The sequence below is a fragment of the Pleuronectes platessa genome, chromosome 5, assembly GCF_947347685.1.
Source record: "Pleuronectes platessa chromosome 5, fPlePla1.1, whole genome shotgun sequence".
Classification (NCBI taxonomy): Eukaryota; Metazoa; Chordata; class Actinopteri; order Pleuronectiformes; family Pleuronectidae; genus Pleuronectes; species Pleuronectes platessa.
The window spans coordinates 1536608-1553335 of record NC_070630.1 but is presented as its reverse complement, the minus strand read 5'-3'; the positions used below and the strand labels follow the sequence as shown (position 1 = coordinate 1553335).

Sequence of the window (16728 nt, the reverse complement as noted above, 5' to 3'; positions counted from 1 at the left end):
TAAAAAAAATATATGTATATATACATAAGTAAAATAAATTACAGTTACAAAGATGGTACAGAGTGCAGCACACATTCCTCACCACAGATTAGTCACTTCACATTTCCAAAGCCTCTTTAATTTCACCATTTTTAATAAAGTCCAGAAACATCTCCCAGATACGGTAAAATTGAGAAGCTTTCTTCCTAACTATATAAGTTAACTTTTCGTTAAGTTTTCTAACCAGTGGCCTAGAGAGGGGCCACGCACATTCCTCCAGGACAGAGCGATTGAGCGCCTCTGGCCTGTAGAAGACACAGGTCAACCATTTGTTTTTCTCTGTTGGACAGAGAACAATTGTTTGGATAGATGCTTAATATACATAGTTTAGGATTAAGAGGTACTGGAGAAGAGGTCATTTGAGAAATATATTGTATCACCGAACTCCAACATTTTTGAATCTCCTCACATTCCCACAAACAGTGGTATAAAGTACCTTGATGAATATTGCACTTATAGCATCGATCAGGCATATTAGGATCAAACTTGTTTAACTTCACAGGGGTGATGTACGTTCTCATTATCCAATCATACTGTATTAATCTCAGTTGTGTGTTAATGGTTTGAGTATGTACCTTTGAACATATCATACCCCACTCCTCCACTGAAAGGTCCTCTTGTTGGTCCCCTGTCCACTGCTGTCTCTTACTTTCAGAGTTGTCTATATGGTTTTCCACCAATAGTTTATATAATTGAGTAACCAGCCCTTTGCTGGAACAAGTTTTTGTAGAAAATATCTCCAGTGTGGACACTGGGGGTTGTAAACATTATTTACTCTATCTGATGACCCACGCATACGTTTCCCATCATGCAATGCGGTATTTACTATTTACATATGGAAGGCCGAACTAAACTGCTTCCGGTTTGTGTTTCCCTTTAAGAACAGGCGGAAGTGAATTCGAGGGGGTGTGGCCTGTCTGTTGACAACTTCACGAGGTAAACAGCTGTTCGGGCCCTTTGCCTTCATTTCTCTTAAAACTTAGTGACCTGTTGACAACACGTCACACGTGTGTCTGTAGTCTTTCCGTCTGTCATTTCTTCTGCCACAGACGAACAGTGTGTAACTGGTTTTCTGGCTCCAGTCGGTGGCTCGTTCACAAACTGCTCGTCGGCCTGTGTGGACTCTGAATAACAGCAGAAGTGGCAGCTTGAGAATCTGAGCACAATAATCAATTAATGCAGAAAACCAAAAAAGATAATTCTATGTATTCATTCATTTATTACCACTGAGTGTTATTCAGGAGAAAAGGGCAGAGCTGGGTTTGTGGTCATTTAGTTTCATTTCTATTTTTAGTTTCGTTGCTGAGAAAACAGTGAAATGTTAAATTTCAACCATCATAAATAATTTGTAAAACTTTATTTAACATCGCATGAAGGTGTTTTACAGGAACATGGAAGCGCTGAGGCATCATTTTGGAGATGTTTGAAAACACAGTTACACAAATGACCTTCACATAACTTGGAGAAAACGTTAAGGTCCTTAAACTCTGTGTGATTTGTGGGAAGGCAGTTGTAGTTTGCACTCAGACGTGTCTTAATATGATTCTAAATGTAATTGGGACATGTAGAAAGATTTGGTTCAAGGGACAGAACATGTTATCCAGATGTCCTTGTCTTTCAGCAGGTTGTGTGTTCCAGCCATGTCCTCTCCAGAGATCTCCTCTCTCTCCTGGGGCCACATGAAGGTGAAGGGATGCTCCTCCAGCTACAAGGACTGTAAGGTGTGGCCTGGAGGCAGCCGGGCCTGGGACTGGAGGGAGACCGGCACTAACGTGAGTGGGACCCCGATCAGAACCTTTACATAACCTGCACTCAATCCCACAACACTGAAACAGGACCATAGCCCGCTGGGGTTTTCTTTGTGACCGGGCTCACACTTTGTTTTTTCTCCTCCCAGCATCACCCTGGAGTGCAGCCTGCTGATCTGGAGGAGGTGCTGCAGAAGGGAGTCGACCTGCTGGTCATCGGCAGAGGGATGAATGAAGCCCTGCAGGTAGAGAGGAGCCAACACCTCAATATTTTTATTATTATTTTATTTAATCTCATTTAAGTTTTTTTTAATTTCTGCCTTTTTTCCTTACCCTGAGTGTTTGATTGTGGGTTGGGGGTGTTCATAAACGTTTGTATGTTTATAAATGTTTGAATGTATGTTTCTTATATGTAAAACTCAATAAATATATTGTTAAAAAAAAAGAGAGGAACCAGCACCTCAAAGATCCAGACTCAAGGGAGGGAGACACATTCTGCTCATTTCTACATTGATCATTTGAATTAGTGTAAAGTTCAGGAAACACATCACTGTCCCAGCCTGCTCTGATTGGCCAGCTGCTCCACTCTGTTGTGATTGGTCAACAACTTCCAGCTATTGTCGATGTCGGCCTTCATCACCCTCTCTATTGTTAAGCGTGTATTATGCAAATGTGGGGCAGCATGACGTGACATCATGATGATGTCGAATTATGGGATGGACGACTGACGGGGTGTTTCAGGAGCTTCAGTGTTTTCTGCCTTTAACCACAGACCTTTTTACTTTGCTGAACTTTTATATTCACAAAAAACTTTATAAAACACCAGAGCTAAGAAAAACATGTCTCCTTAATACTATATGTAAAGAATACTACTAGTATTCTATCTGATCAGAATAGACTTGGAAGATATTCGATATAACAAATTTATATAGATATGGATTTAGTTTGAAGTGACCAGTTTCATGGCGGACACTGTGTCTGCAGTGTGAGCAGCACGTTTTCAGAACAACACAATCTCTGTAGTTAACATGAGTGAAACAGAAGAACAAAGACTTGAAGGGTAAAAATTCTCCGGATCGTGTTTATTGAGTAAAACATGTGAATCTGTTCCACCTGAAACGCCTCCTGGGTAACTTTTACTCAGCAACAGCGCCCCCTGCAGCCACAGTGGTGATTTATTGTGTTGCTTTCTGCAGTGTTAAGTCTGTGGCCGTGTCTCCTCAGGTTCCCTCCACCACTCTGGACTTTGTGAAGCAGAGCGGCGTGGACGTCAGAGTCCTGCAGACGGAGAAGGCCGTTGCTGAATACAACAAGCTGGTTGGTCAGGGGGTCAAGGTGGGCGGAGTCTTTCACTCCACCTGTTGAGGACGGGCCCTGTGTTCGTCCACCGGAGGAAATGGCCGACAGGCGATGGAGGTGCTTTGTTCCACCGTCTGGTTTGAACCGGTGGTTTCCTCCTGCAGATCTCACTGATCACTGTGACTCAAACAACAGCTCTAATCTGAAAGTGGGTTGTTCCTCACGTTGTGTGTTTGCTTTGCTGTGGAAGTCACTGGCGACTAAAGAGAATTTATATAAAGATTATAAATCAGGGAACTCTTTTCACTTTTGTATATTTGAATTCAGTTTGTCGTTGATATTATTTCATCGTCGACTTCAAATCAGATTGAAGATGAAAAGTTAGAACATTTGACCTTTTGTGTAAAGAGCGTTCACTGGTTGCTGTGAAGTTCATGAACGTTCAGAACAGTTTTCATGAGATGAGAGTTTGTCTGTCTTGTTTGACACAGAAAATAAAACGAGAGCATGAATCTCCTTCACATGGGTTTGTGTTAATTAGAAGCACTACACAGTACAAATGAAAACAACACTGTTGTGTGTGTGAAAGTCTCTTGTGTGTGTCTGGTTAGCGTCGGGTGGGTTTGGGCATGATGAACACTTTGACTGGCTTGCTGAACTGAATCGTTCCCTCGACGGCGGCCTCTGGTGGTGGGAGGCCGTCGATGCTGTCGCTCCACCCCTGCTTGGCAGCGGAGGAGGAGAAGGAGGTGCAGGAGGAGCTGTAGGCCAGCAGGAGGCGCACCTCGATCTGAGACGGCTCTGAGAGAAAAGAGGAGAGGGTACAGTCAGTCGTGGAAGTGGTCATCGTGATCGGACCCTGAGGCATCTTGGCTCCATTAAGTTTTAATATCTGATTGCAGTTTGAGCATAAGCTGAGCAAATCTAATAAATCCTCTCAAACTGAAGACTCCATCTGGGATAAATGTTAAAGCCAGATACAGGAGAACAAGAGCAGATAGAACGTGTTTGTTTGATCTTTGAATCCATATTCATTTGAAACATTGTGATATGTCAGGTGAGAGTGTTAGACTGACCCGTCCAGGCTGTGTGCGAGAGGTAGACCTGTGTGATGAGTCTGTGTCGGTCGGGTCCAGGTCTTCTGAAGTCTCCAGGTTTCGGGTGGATCACGTGACTCTGGCCGTCTGGATACAGAACCTGCAGACACAACGAGGTGCAGCTTTAATGTCACTAAAGATCAAACTGACCCAAGCCCAGATTGTGAAGTGAGAAACTTGAGTTCAGAGTCAAACTGACCTGTACTTTCACGCTGGTCTGAGGATCCTGGACGTGTTCCAGTGTTGCGTCGATGTCTAGCGCCACCACCAGGCCTGAAGTGAACCTCAGCGGATTGTCAGACTCCCCCGTCGGCTCTATGATGGTGGCGGTCGCCCGGTGAATCTGTTGACGGGCGAGGAAACGTTAACGAAAACAACAACTGGCTGAAAAGCGACCGGTGTCGAGGTCCAAACTGAAAACCGCTGCTCAGAGAGCGGCAGCCTGTACCGGGAGTGAGTTTGAGATTTCTCCTCCTTACCTGTTCAGGCAGTTTGAGCTGCAGCAGGCCGCTCTGTCTCAGGGTCGTCTGCAGGATCTTCACCAGCTCTGCAGGTTTACAGGACGACAGCCGCGGCATCAGCTCCAGAAGTTTATCCACAAAACTGTCCTGCAGGTGGGGCAGCTCCGTGAGAAACAGCCTGCAGGTTCCAAGAAACAAGGGAAGAAGAAATAAAGAGCGTTCAGGGACCTGGTCACGAGCTCATCACCACAGAGAACTTTTTAAACCATTTACAAAAGAAAACAGTACAAACAGGTAGTAGGGAAATATGTTTTTAACTTTGCATTAGTAATCTCTGTCCAAACTGTCACACCTGAAAACACACATCATGTGACCGTTCACTGGTCATGTTGTGTAAACAGGAAGTAGATTGTCTCCCCTGCAGGTGGTTGCTTTTTAAAATGTCGATAAATAATTAATATTAAATATTTATTATTTTCCCAGTGAGCTCATCAGGACTGATGTGTAAGTCGAGTCTGTTTCACTCGCCTCTGAAAAGACTCGACGTCCAGCAGGAACTTCTCACAGCTGCTGATGAGAGGATCCAACCTGAAGAAGAAAGAAACATCTGTATGGACGGATGTGTGTGACCAGATGAAGTCTTGCATGTCAGAGTGAGTGAGTGGGTCCTGACCCTTGTCTGGTGCGAGCCGTCAGGATGAGCTGCAGAGCTTTGGCCTGCAGGCGGACATGATGTATCGTGGCCACTTGTCTGTTTTCCAAACCGCTGTACAGAAACTCCAGCTTATAGGTTTCCTCTAAGATCTACAGACACAATCACACACACACATGTAAAATGAACACACACTTCATCCTAGAGGACCTCACAGGAGTGGTAACACAGACGTGTGTGTGTGTGTCTGACCTGTTGAGCGGCAGCGGTGGCCGTGACGTTCTGCTTGAGGCACAGAGGGACGGCCATGTTCCACAGCTTGTCCTGCAGAGCCTGAGGGACGAGGCAAAGGTCAAATGTGAAGATCAGCGATTCGGTTTCCTCAAACCAGAGCTGCTACACAACAATATGCAACTTTTACTGGACCTCTGCAGCCACACATGGTTAATGGAACTAGACAACAACACAGACAGGAACACAGGCACCTTCATGAGCAGCAGCTGGCAGCGCAGGTACGTAGCACAGAACTCAGCAGCTCCCACGAGTTCGGTCTGAAGTTCCCCGAGACGCTGCAGGTCTCTGCACGACACGGGTCAGAGGTTCAAACTCCTCCTTCATTCAACCAGATACTTTAAAGTCACTAAACAACCTCCAACACGTCTTGTTTGTACCGTATAGTGAAGTCCAGCAGGTCCTGGGCTCCGGTTGCCTCCAGGTTCTGGATGGTGCTGACCCGGTTCAGACTCTGTACCAGGAAGAGCTGAGCTGATTCCACAGAACCAGAACCACCCCCCGAGTCCACCGAGTCCAGACCGTAGATCTGCTTCCTGCCCGGCAGCTGTGATGCAGGAGAACAGTTCCAGGTGTTGACAGTGAGTGAACAGAGCAGCTGAGTGTTTGAATGGTTTATGGTCACGACTCATCTCACAGCTGCTGGGTTCCACGCCCAAAAATACTTTGAGAAGGATCAGTGAAGGAAATGAATGTGAGCTGATTCTGAACACTTCAGCAGCGGAGCTCTCACCCTGAGTGGCGGGACGAGGTGGGACAGACTGTCCCTCAGGTAGGCGTAGTGTCTGAAGGTGTGATCAGAGAACAGGGCCGGCATGGTGGGACAGGATTTTGCTGCGTTGAACACAAGCACCAGCACAGCGATGTCTGAGAGCAGGACCAGAGTCAAGAGAAGACAACAAGAGACACAAGCTGATTGACTCCTAAACAAACTGTTGTTATGGTTGGACCAGTTTCCAGGTGAGTGGAGGATACAGGCTGGGTCGTCCATGTCCGGTTCTGGTGTGTCGAAGTACGGGTGCGTGCTGAGCAGCTCTGAGACCAGCGGCAGCACCAGGGTCGGGTGACGGGAACCCATGAACTTCAGACACCTCGAGGGACAGAATGAAAAGATAAACAGTCAACCATCAGGGTTAGGGTTAGTCCAGCTTCTACTGGTAGGTGGCTCTTCAAGCACCGAGAGGTTCAGTGGCTGTGAATCTTATCATTTGTAGGAATGTTGATGTTTAACTGTATTTTAGGTTTTTAACATCACACTCCCTTTGTATGGTATCAAGTTTCAAAACACACTTTCACTACAATCAACCAGTGGCTCTCTAACTTTATCTAAACCAGGGTCTCACACACACACACACACACACCTTCTATAGTTGTGAGGACATTCATTGACATAATGCATTCCCTGGGCCCCTTACCCAAACCGTAACCACCAGAACTAACTGTATAGCCCTCAAACCAGGTCTCAACCCTCAAACAGCCCTTTGACTTCGGGAGGACCAGTGAAAATGTCCCCACATTGATGGTTTTGAACCAGAATTGGCCTCATAACTATACAAAGACAGACACACAGACACACACACACACACACACAGTGAGTCTTACTTCCAGACAGAGTTGCGGTCGGTGGGATACTTGTTGAGGTTCTTCAGCAGCTCCAGCAGAGCCAGCTGGATGCACTCTTTAGTGGAGACGTTGGTGAAACACAGTAATTCATGGAGAGCTTCTCTGATGTCACGAGACTTGTCCTGGAGACAGACAGGGACTTCATCAGTGGGTCCAGAAATACCTTATTGTTTAACTTCTCTGTGTGTGTGTGTGTGTGTGTGTGTGTGTGTATACATACCTCCAGCACAGCCAGCACAGTGTCCAGCTGGTCCTCTCTGAGTGTTATATGAGTAGATATTTGTCTCAGCACGTGGATGGACTGCAGCCTCACTTCCTCGATCTCATCGTTGAACATGTCGACCAGGAAGTCCAGACACTTCTCGGCGAAGCTGGTAGAGGAGCGAGCCAGCTGGCACAAGGCATCCACCGCCGCTATACGAACCTCTGGAACCACATGAGAGATGGAGTGAAGACCAGTGGGAAGAACATGCAGAGGTCATTAGATAGGTAGAGTCCTGGTGTAAATCTAATCCTGAGGAAAGGATGGAGGGAAGAAGTGTCACGACTTTCTTCGATGTTAATCAATCATAAATTCTCACATTATAAAACCTTGTGAGGAAATCCTGACAAGAGCCTTAGATTGTAAATCAGATTAAGATTAAGATCCATTTATTCGTCCCAAACACATGCACAGGCACACTCATGCAGGTAGGGAAATGTAACCTCTGCTTTTGACCCATCTGGTGCAGGACACACAGAGCAGTGAGCGACCATGTACGGCACCCGGGGAGCAGATGTTGGGGGAGTAAGGTGCCTTGCTCAGGGGCACTAGACAGGGTAGGGAGAATCCTCTTGGATTTTTGGAAAGATCAATCCAGGTTCGTCTTTTTGTTGTTTCTCCGTGGAGTCGAACCAGAGACGAACCAGAGACCTTCTCTGCCCATAGTCCAAGTTTTTGCCACTAGTCCACCGCCTCTCTTTCAGAGGGATGTGTGTTTAACATCACATGAGCCTGTGTGTCTGTACCGAACATCTCGTCCTCCAGGCCGTGGACGAAGGCGCCGCAGGCTCCGGAGGCGATGAGGGCGACCGTGTTGCTGTCCAGCCTCTCCTTGGGGGCGTCGTCCGCCCACTTCCTGCCGGAGGAGAATTCTCCAGAAGCAAAAAGCTCCTTGGCTCGTTCATGAGCCGTGCGCTTCCTCTGGACACGGGAGGAAGAGGAAGAGGAAGAGGAAGAGGAGGTGAGTGGAGCGGTGTTGATTGAACTCATAATTCTGCCATAATTTCTATAAAAAAAACATCTTGTGATAAACCACGACTCACCCGGAGATCTGACATCAGCTTCTTATCCAAAGTTTGCTCTAGAAATTGAGGACTGACCTGCGTCATCAAACCCTGAGAGAAAAGAAATGAACACGTTTCTCTTCTGAACGTTACATAACAATAAGGCCTAGTATCTATATACTGTACTTTCTACTGTATACTACTGTGATGCAGTGTGTGTGGATCCTGTTGCCTCACCAGTGTTTTGGCTGCCTGCACACGAACCATCCAGGAACCGTCACTGACCATGTGACTGATCTTCCCAAATGCGTCGTCAACCAGTCGGATCTCTTCATTGGAGGATGGGATGGGCACGATGCTGATTGGACGGAGAGAAGAGTGAAATAAAGAAAGAATTTGATGTTGTACAAACAATCACACAGATAATTGGTCTTTATGGTTTTGTTTTGAGCAGTTTGGCTTCTCGTCGTCCTCATTTATCCTCAGATCTCCTCACCTCTCTGAGTACAGGTGGCTGAGCACCCAGACCATCTGCACTGCTGCAGAGCGAACCTGCTCATAGTCATCTGACAGCAGCCTGCAGGCCTGCAAACACATTTATCATTTAAATTCTTTATTTGAATCTGCCAATAACTTTAGAGAAAAAAATCAGGGATCAAATGTGTACAGAGGTCTCATATGTTCTTTAAACATAAATATACACAAACACAAAAACATGTTTATACTTTTACAGCCACTGTAGTTGTAGCTGCTATGGTCACCACCACCAGAGGACAATTCAAAGTAGTTTGAAACCATAAATGATCTTTCACATGGCCAACACTTGTTATTTCAGTATTTGATCATCATTCTCACACAGACAAAGATGTAAAAACAAATCTAAACTCTACACCGAACCCAGTTTTTACATCTGAGACAAAGATCTGTGGACTCTATGACGTCCATGATCTCAGGAGGTTAATCTAACTGCTGTTACCTGTTCATAAATGATCTGATGAATCTTCATGCCTCTCTCGTGAAGCTGCAGCTGAAAAGCAAAGAGCAGAGTTGTGATATTAGCACATGCTGAGTTCTCTGGCCGCAGACTGTGGCTTCACTGTGTGGTTTCTGAAAAGTCGAGTGTGGTGCAGGACACATTTCTTGAGGTGTAGGTTTCGCGGTGTCCTACCATGGCTTTAAGGGCTGCGGTGCGGACCCTGGACTCCTGGTCTCCAAAGTAGTCGCTAATGATACTCTGGACGTCCCTCACTGCTCCTGGAGCTACATGTCAAATGACAGATGGCAACAAAACCATGAAAACACATCACAACAACTCATCAGACAATCAGGACGCTGACATGTGGGTTTACAGAGTTATGACTATAATGCTGGACACAGTGAGACAGTAAGACTCCATGAGAACTAAATCAAATCTGCCACAACGATAAAATAACTAATAGAACACTAATGTCCTGGGAGACTGTTCCCTTAAACATATTCCTCTTGGTATTTCCACACACTGATGATACATGATTCAGTTTAAAAGCACATTTAAAGAGTCGGAATCACAGTTCAACCATTTAACGATATTAATAAATGTCCCACACCTATCGATGTGCTTGGTCCCTCGCTGTCTTTGCTCAGAGGCGTGTCCACCGTGCCGAGACACCCGAGGAGCTGCAGACACTTGTTCCTCACCCCGAAATACGTATCAGACAGGTGCTGAGAGGGAGAACCAGAACAAACACTTTATGGAAAGTCCTGTTGAGAATGATGAGTAGTGTTTGTGTGTGTGTGTGTGTCTGTGTGTCACCTTGCATGCCACCTCAATGAGCCTCTGTCTGACTGTAGGACTCTCAGGTAGCTGTGTACCTATGACCAGCAGAGTGTCCAGCAGCTGAGCGAGGACCTGGTGAGACTCTGCAGACACAGAGAAACACAACTTGTTGAACTTTGTTTAAGTTTGTGATGATTCTGCAGATCTTGTTGTAGTGTCTCCCAGTACAAAGCTTAGCGGGTGCAGGACTCTGGTTTCCACTGCTCCCAACTGAGACCACTAAAATACAAACAACCCTTTTCATACCCATATTTTGGAATATATTATAAAATAGAATTAAATACAAAACTAAAAAAGTTTGAATTTTTAGCTTTTATCAGCCACTTTAAATACATTTATGCTAAGTCCTGCACAACCTGTGTCACTGTTTCATGCATAAAACAATAATGGACACAAAAAATTACTAATATTTCTTAAACACTGTATAGGCAGCGTTTAGGGAAGACATAAAAGAAATCACAGCAGATTTCCAGGAAATCTCTTTGGAATTTCTGATAAATAATATAATGTATGAATACACAAAAATAAAGTAAGACAGACTGACACTGTGGCTGAAATGATGAAAAGTTCAAGGTTCAAACTGTGACAGTGAGTCTTACTCTCGTTGGTCAGTGTGTTGATGGCGTCATCCACGATGCAGTCGGGGATGAAACCCTGTGTTTTGGAGAGAAGACTCAGCAGAGAGGCGATCTTCAACCTCACAGAATTATCTGTCTCCTGCAAGACAACATCACAAGTGATTATTCACATCAGAAACACTGTGAACATACTTTGAAAAATTGTAAATAGTGTTTACAGTCGGTTTTATATTTGTCTAAAAAAAGAGTGGTTTAACTACAACGTTTCTGAACCTGTCAGTAGCTGGTTACCTTATAGTAATGCTCCAGCAGGATCCTGACCACGCCCTCCACGCTCTCCACCTCCACGGGCTTGCGTGCAAACTGCAGCAGGTACTGCAGCGCGTCAGTGGAGTTCGTGGCCTTACAGAGGTCGATGTGCAGAGCCGCAGACTTACTGGGTTTGGACAGACGCAGCTTCTTGGCCGGAGCTTCTTCTTGGGGAATCTGTCAGGATGCAAAAAAAGTTCAGTTTAGAAATGTTCTATCTAAAAGGCAGGAATCCTCTCTATTCCTGATGTGTAATATTGTCTATTCAGACAAAAGTCACAAACTGCTTGAATGATTCCGCCTCAGTCACAAATATAATAATAACAACAGTCACAGCACTGCTTCATACTGGGACCTTTACTCACATGCATAGTAAACTGGCTTCATTCTAATTATAGACATAAACTCGACGTATAGAGAAATCACAGTTAACAATAATCGATCATCTCATAACAAGAGTCCTGAATAACAGACTCTTTATTTCATCATCTCTGCTAAGGGGTATAGATACAAATATTATCAATATATACACACACACACACACATATATATATATATATAGTAATAACCCTAAATCTTGGGCAGATGTCATCATGTTTTACTCAGGAGTTTAAGAAGAAGTTTGATCTACGTCATCTCCTCAGAATAGCTCAGTAAACACAGAGGGTTGAAAACACGCAGCTGATATTTACACGTAAACAACAATAAAGTTAGTGAGTCAGAAAACAGCAGCAGGACTTTAAATGTGAAGTGAAGTCTGACGTGAACAATAAACTCATCATCATCCCAGTTCATAACAAATCTCGAGTTAGCTCATGTCAGCGTTTAGCTAACAGCTAACGTGTCCAGAGGTTGTTAGATCAATGGACTTCAGGCTGATTTAGGTAATTTACAACTACAGTTCATATTTAAAACTACAGCTCATATGAAAACGTTTTATTTCACGCTGTGTCGTGTCTGTTAGCTGTTGTTTGTTATGCTAGTTAGCCCGTTAGCATCAGCCGGCTAGCTAGCGGTCATTCGTCACGTTCTCCTGCGGCGGTGCAGAACCAGTGAGCGGCGCTAAGAGGACCACGTGTTCTCACCTGCACCACTTTCGAGTGGGAAAACTCTTCGTACACTCGCTTCTTCAGGTGAGCGGCCATGTTCACGAGGAGAGGGTTAGCTTAGCTTAGCTTAGCTTAGCTCGTCTCCAGCAGCCACCTCACACTGTCCCTATCGGCTTCCGTAGTGGTGGTGACACGCGATCTGTAAATCCCGCTGCTCCGAGCAACTTTCCTCCCGATTGTAAATGTGTGTTTTTACACAGATCAAAGTGTTTGATAGACTGGGATCGAACCAGTGACCTTCTGGAGCCGCGCTTCTAAACAGCTGATCTGGAACCAGCTTTTAAATTCAAACAGCTCTATTTTCAAATGTCTGTAAACTGCTTCTCTTACTTACATCATTAAAACTATATCAGTTATTATAACAGTATCATGGCAATATAGCAATATTTCAATATTTCAATATATATCAATATATCAATTAATGTTTAAAACACAAGTGCTCAACATCACATTTGTTAAATATTCTGCTGTTAATCGAGTGTTTATTATTCTCTGCTCATAAATAAGAGTTTCACACGAGTTCTGAGGAGCAGATATCAATCTTTAGTCCTAAAATAATATTGGTGACGTATATCGTGATAATATAATGATAAACATTAAAAGGTTTATTATGTGATTGAGCTGTGAAGTGAAGTCACGGGACAAAACTTAGAGATAAAATATATTTAGCACAAATAGAAAATATTGTGAAGCTACAGGGTCACCTATGTCTTGTGATATATGTGATTCAGTTATATGTAATTTAATGTCAAGATCAGTCAACAAGGAATACAGATAATATTTAGAAATGCAAAGGGTTCAAAATCAGGACAAACATAAAAAAAGAAAAATGAACCAGTCCTTTAAATGAGATTTATTTGTACTGATTTCCAATAAAATGACTCATCTATCCTAAAAGCGACATCTATTGTACAAACACACTTACAAGTAATAACAGTTGTTTCCAAAAACAATAACAACCAGCTGCTCTTATTTCACACTCAGCATCACATGACAATTACAAGACATGTTTCTAGTTTCAATAAACTCCAGAAGAAGAACAACATAAACAATTGAGACTTTCTAACAGAACAAGGTAAATCAGATGAGCTCCCCCCCCCCCCCCCCCCCCCCCCCCCGTCTCTTTCTCTGTCTGTTCAGTCCAGTTTCTGGGTGAGATCCTGATTCAATGAACCTTGTGCTTCAGTGATCGGCTTCAGCTCATTTCCTGCAGCTGGATTTCAGCTGCAGATGTTTTGGTTCTGTCACGGTCTCGTCTCCACGTGAAGAACCCCACCGTGATCACCATGAGCGGCAGAGCCACGCAGAGCACGATGTGGCTGATGTGCAGCTGCTCTGGACAGACCGTGAGCGACGGGGGAGTCAGCTCTTGGTCTGTGGACGGATTCTGGAACAGGAAGCTGGACGTGAAGTCCTGAAAGGCCGCCCTGCTGTTTCCTGTGGCGTTCACCTGACACCTCCACTTCCTGTGGTTGTCTTCCCTCCGGAGTTTTGTGACCAGGGTGATGTTGCAGCGTGTGCTGCTGATCAGCTCGTACCTGCACAGAGGAGATCATCAGAGAAACACAGCTGACACTCATCTGATGTTTGACACATGTCATCATGAGAACCAACAAACTGATGTTGTGTTTTCAAATCACTGCTCTGCACCACAGAACTGGCTGACACGTTCTTTCATTACCACAAACACAAACTCTCCACACCACAGGTCAGATGTGAATGTGATCATATTAACAAACAATCAAGAGAAAGGTGAGGACCTGCTCTCTGTGGGCAGCACGGCCCCGGCCTCCGTCACCCAGCTGAGGCTGAACTCGGTGGAGTACGGCTGACAGCTCCCGGTGTCGTAGTAAGAGAACAGGATGCAGCTCAGGACCAGGTCTCCTCCCGGCTGCAGGTCTGGGATCCCGGAGAGAGCAGTGATGGCGAGGAGAGAGAGGTAAACGTTATTGATGGAGTTTCCGTCCTGGAAGCAGATGTAGGAGCCGACGTCAGCGACCCTGAGGTCACGGAAGCGCAGAGAGCAGTCGGCTGTGATGGACATGCGCTCGCTCTTGTCTGACTCCGCCCTCACTCGGCCCTCTGTGACCTCATGGGTGTAACGCACGTCAGCGCCCTTGTAGAAGGTCCAGGAGACGAGGGAGCAGTCTGAGGAAACCAGGCCGGAACAAGGCAGGAGGGCGTCGCCTCCAACTCGGCTGTACACAAACACTGTGTTTCTGCTGCACCACACACCTGGAAACACAACACATCTGTCAGCAGCTCCCTGGTCACCTGCCTCAGTGCATCTTCTCCACCGGCTCCAGATGAACGAGAACGCTGCTACTGAGCTGTGGTCCTGGTTCTGAAGCTGTTCTCCCATCGCACGCTGCTGATCCTCCTCACACTGGTTCCAGTTCCCTTCACTGACTGAGCTCCTCTGATCAGGGCTCACTGCTCGTCCCACACACTCAAAACTAAAGGTGATCCTAGAAATTCATGCTCTGCAGAATTTTATATAATAAAAACAACTGAAAACCCATTAAATTTGACCCATGTATTGATATTTTATCAATGAGAAACAAGGTGTGACTGGTTTGAGGTGCTCTTTACTAAATAAACTTTAATAAATAAGCATATTCTCCTGTCTAGACTTGAGTCACTTTTCACTTCTCTCCAAATCATTATGAACCATTTACAACTGGTCCAACAAGCTGCGGCCAAATCCTCAGATCTTTCCTCTTCATCGAGGTCCTGGTGTTATTCATCACATTCAACCTACGTTCTATCAACTCGGTGACATTTCTAAAAAAATAGATTAAGACTCATTTGTTTTGTCGGGTTTTGATGTTTGTGTATCGTCTTGGTCTTTGTGTTGAAGTTGAAGTTGAAGTTCTTGTAACACGTACCTGTGAGGAGCAGGCTGGTGATGAGCAGGACTCTCATGGTGGCTGTTCTCTCGTCGACTCTGTTTGTCTTTGTGCGTCTGCTCCTTCTTCACTTCCTGTGTGACAGTAAACTGACCTGGTTCTGTAGATGTCTTCACGTCCTGCTAGAAGACAGCGTTCAGTGTGTGTGGCTCTTCAGAGAGAGGACATCTTTCATCTGTGGTCGGTTTCATGAAAATATCCCTTCCATCAGCAAATGATTTCCTTTTTAATTCACCGCTGTTTCTTTTCTATGTGTGAAAACTCATTGTTGTTCTTTGACACAGTGGTTTGACAAAGAAGCTCTAGTTTCACTTACTCCAGAGCTTCCACCCACATGATGATGAAGATCATCCTGAGATGATTTGTTGTGTTTACTGACTCAAACAACAGTGTCCATTTTCTGACCATGGTTTTTGGAAGAGCTCCTCCAATTTGGATGTGGATCCAGAAAATGTTTTTCACTTTCTTTAACATAGTGAGATGTGTCATCATTCAACATTCATCATGATTAGAAGACTGTTATCTTATCTTATCTTCTCTTATCTTATCTTCACTTATCTTATCTTCACTTATCTTATCTTATCTTATCTTATCTTATCTTCTCTTATCTTATCTTATCTTATCTTATCTTATCTTATCTTCACTTATTTTATCTTATCTTATTTTCACTTAACTTATCTTATCTTCACTTATCTTCACTCATCTTAACTTATATTATCTTCACTTATCATCTTATCTTATCTTAACTTCACTTATCTTATCTTCACTTATCTTCACTCATCTTAACTTATATTATCTTCACTTATCATCTTATCTTATCTTAACTTCACTCCACTTAGCTTATCATCTCTTATCTTATCTTATCTTAACTTCACTTCAGGTATCAGTCTCTCCCACATTGAATCTGGTTCTTTCTTCCAGTTAATGAGTTTTTTCCAGCTGCTCATTGAGGGAACTGTTGGTTTCTCAATCAGTTTTAATGTCTCCTCCTTTTATCTAAAGAGCCTTTAAATAATGTATATTATGATCTGACCTCTATAATTCCAATGTATTTATAGTGTTCAACCTGTCCTGTTGGGGGGGGGGGGGGATGGACTCACACTGTGGTGAAGCTAATGTACGTAAGATTCCACGTCTGACATTTCTCTGAACAAAGGCAGGAAACTGACCTCGGCCCGATTTTTCACACTGTTTGTGTTTCTGTGAAATGAAATAAAAGTGAAAACTATGAGAGGATCCATCGTGTAGAAAACAGCCGGAGGCACTTTGAGATCCAAGCCACCCGCTCACAGTCCTGATTATTATATGTTAAAGATATCAGGACAACAATGGGACCTGATTCTGGCTCTTGAGGACAAGGTCAACAAAGTTATTCAAATGCAACTTCACAGGGACATGAAGGAGTTGATCAGTTTATATTCACCCTCAAAGTCGTAGGATTCATCCTGTGGGGACCATGAATGTAAAAATATCCAAACTATCCAGGTACTGGAACTTTTAAATTAAGATTGATAACTTCATTCAAAGTTGA

General features: G+C 44.3%; 3 protein-coding genes across 4 annotated transcripts; 1 reads left to right on the top strand and 2 right to left on the bottom strand.

Moving 5' to 3' along the window:
- The first annotated feature begins 880 nt into the window (after positions 1 to 880).
- aamdc (adipogenesis associated, Mth938 domain containing) lies at positions 881 to 3607 on the top strand. 2 transcript variants are annotated; one of them, XM_053422067.1, is made up of 4 exons: positions 881 to 975; positions 1661 to 1811; positions 1937 to 2032; positions 3012 to 3607. In XM_053422067.1, the coding sequence occupies exons 2-4, from the start codon at positions 1680 to 1682 to the stop codon at positions 3150 to 3152; spliced, it is 369 nt and encodes a 122-aa protein (XP_053278042.1). In that variant the 5' UTR covers positions 881 to 975; positions 1661 to 1679; the 3' UTR covers positions 3153 to 3607. The 2 variants fall into 2 exon arrangements, with proteins under 2 accessions (XP_053278042.1, XP_053278043.1); XM_053422068.1 differs by lacking the exon at positions 3012 to 3607 and adding an exon at positions 2248 to 2980 and having other exon boundaries at positions 1937 to 2050.
- On the bottom strand, positions 2849 to 12438 carry ints4 (integrator complex subunit 4). Its single transcript, XM_053422050.1, has 24 exons — positions 12265 to 12438; positions 11162 to 11356; positions 10892 to 11009; positions 10269 to 10375; positions 10063 to 10177; positions 9645 to 9736; positions 9453 to 9503; positions 8973 to 9061; positions 8714 to 8834; positions 8516 to 8587; positions 8219 to 8393; positions 7431 to 7636; positions 7190 to 7332; positions 6563 to 6678; positions 6321 to 6454; positions 5968 to 6134; positions 5782 to 5875; positions 5549 to 5629; positions 5318 to 5448; positions 5173 to 5232; positions 4663 to 4822; positions 4383 to 4526; positions 4163 to 4283; positions 2849 to 3887 (listed from the first exon to the last, which is right to left on the bottom strand). The coding sequence occupies exons 1-24, from the start codon at positions 12322 to 12324 to the stop codon at positions 3694 to 3696; spliced, it is 2946 nt and encodes a 981-aa protein (XP_053278025.1). The 5' UTR covers positions 12325 to 12438; the 3' UTR covers positions 2849 to 3693.
- Positions 12439 to 13398: 960 nt separating this feature from the next.
- Positions 13399 to 15475, bottom strand: LOC128439680 (uncharacterized). Its single transcript, XM_053422063.1, has 3 exons — positions 15177 to 15475; positions 14049 to 14523; positions 13399 to 13826 (listed from the first exon to the last, which is right to left on the bottom strand). Exons 1-3 carry the CDS (start codon positions 15211 to 15213, stop codon positions 13484 to 13486), a joined length of 855 nt encoding a protein of 284 aa, XP_053278038.1. The 5' UTR covers positions 15214 to 15475; the 3' UTR covers positions 13399 to 13483.
- Between the last annotated feature and the right edge of the window lie 1253 nt (positions 15476 to 16728).

Bases quoted from the DNA above. Each gene is read 5' to 3' on its own strand.
- aamdc (XM_053422067.1), top strand. From the start codon at position 1,680: ATGTCCTCTCCAGAGATCTCCTCTCTCTCCTGGGGCCACATGAAGGTG. The intron at 1,812-1,936 runs GTGAGTGGGACC...TTCTCCTCCCAG, and splicing joins GGAGGGAGACCGGCACTAAC to CATCACCCTGGAGTGCAGCC. The intron at 2,033-3,011 runs GTAGAGAGGAGC...GTGTCTCCTCAG, and splicing joins GGATGAATGAAGCCCTGCAG to GTTCCCTCCACCACTCTGGA.
- ints4 (XM_053422050.1), bottom strand. From the start codon at position 12,324: ATGGCCGCTCACCTGAAGAAGCGAGTGTACGAAGAGTTTTCCCACTCG. The intron at 6,679-7,189 runs GTAAGACTCACT...CTGTCCCTCGAG, and splicing joins GACCGCAACTCTGTCTGGAA to GTGTCTGAAGTTCATGGGTT. The intron at 5,876-5,967 runs GTACAAACAAGA...CGTGTCGTGCAG, and splicing joins CTGCTGGACTTCACTATACG to AGACCTGCAGCGTCTCGGGG.
- LOC128439680 (XM_053422063.1), bottom strand. From the start codon at position 15,213: ATGAGAGTCCTGCTCATCACCAGCCTGCTCCTCACAG. The intron at 14,524-15,176 runs GTACGTGTTACA...TTGTGTTTCCAG, and splicing joins CACCAGCCTGCTCCTCACAG to GTGTGTGGTGCAGCAGAAAC. The intron at 13,827-14,048 runs GTCCTCACCTTT...TCCTCTGTGCAG, and splicing joins GTGCTGCCCACAGAGAGCAG to GTACGAGCTGATCAGCAGCA.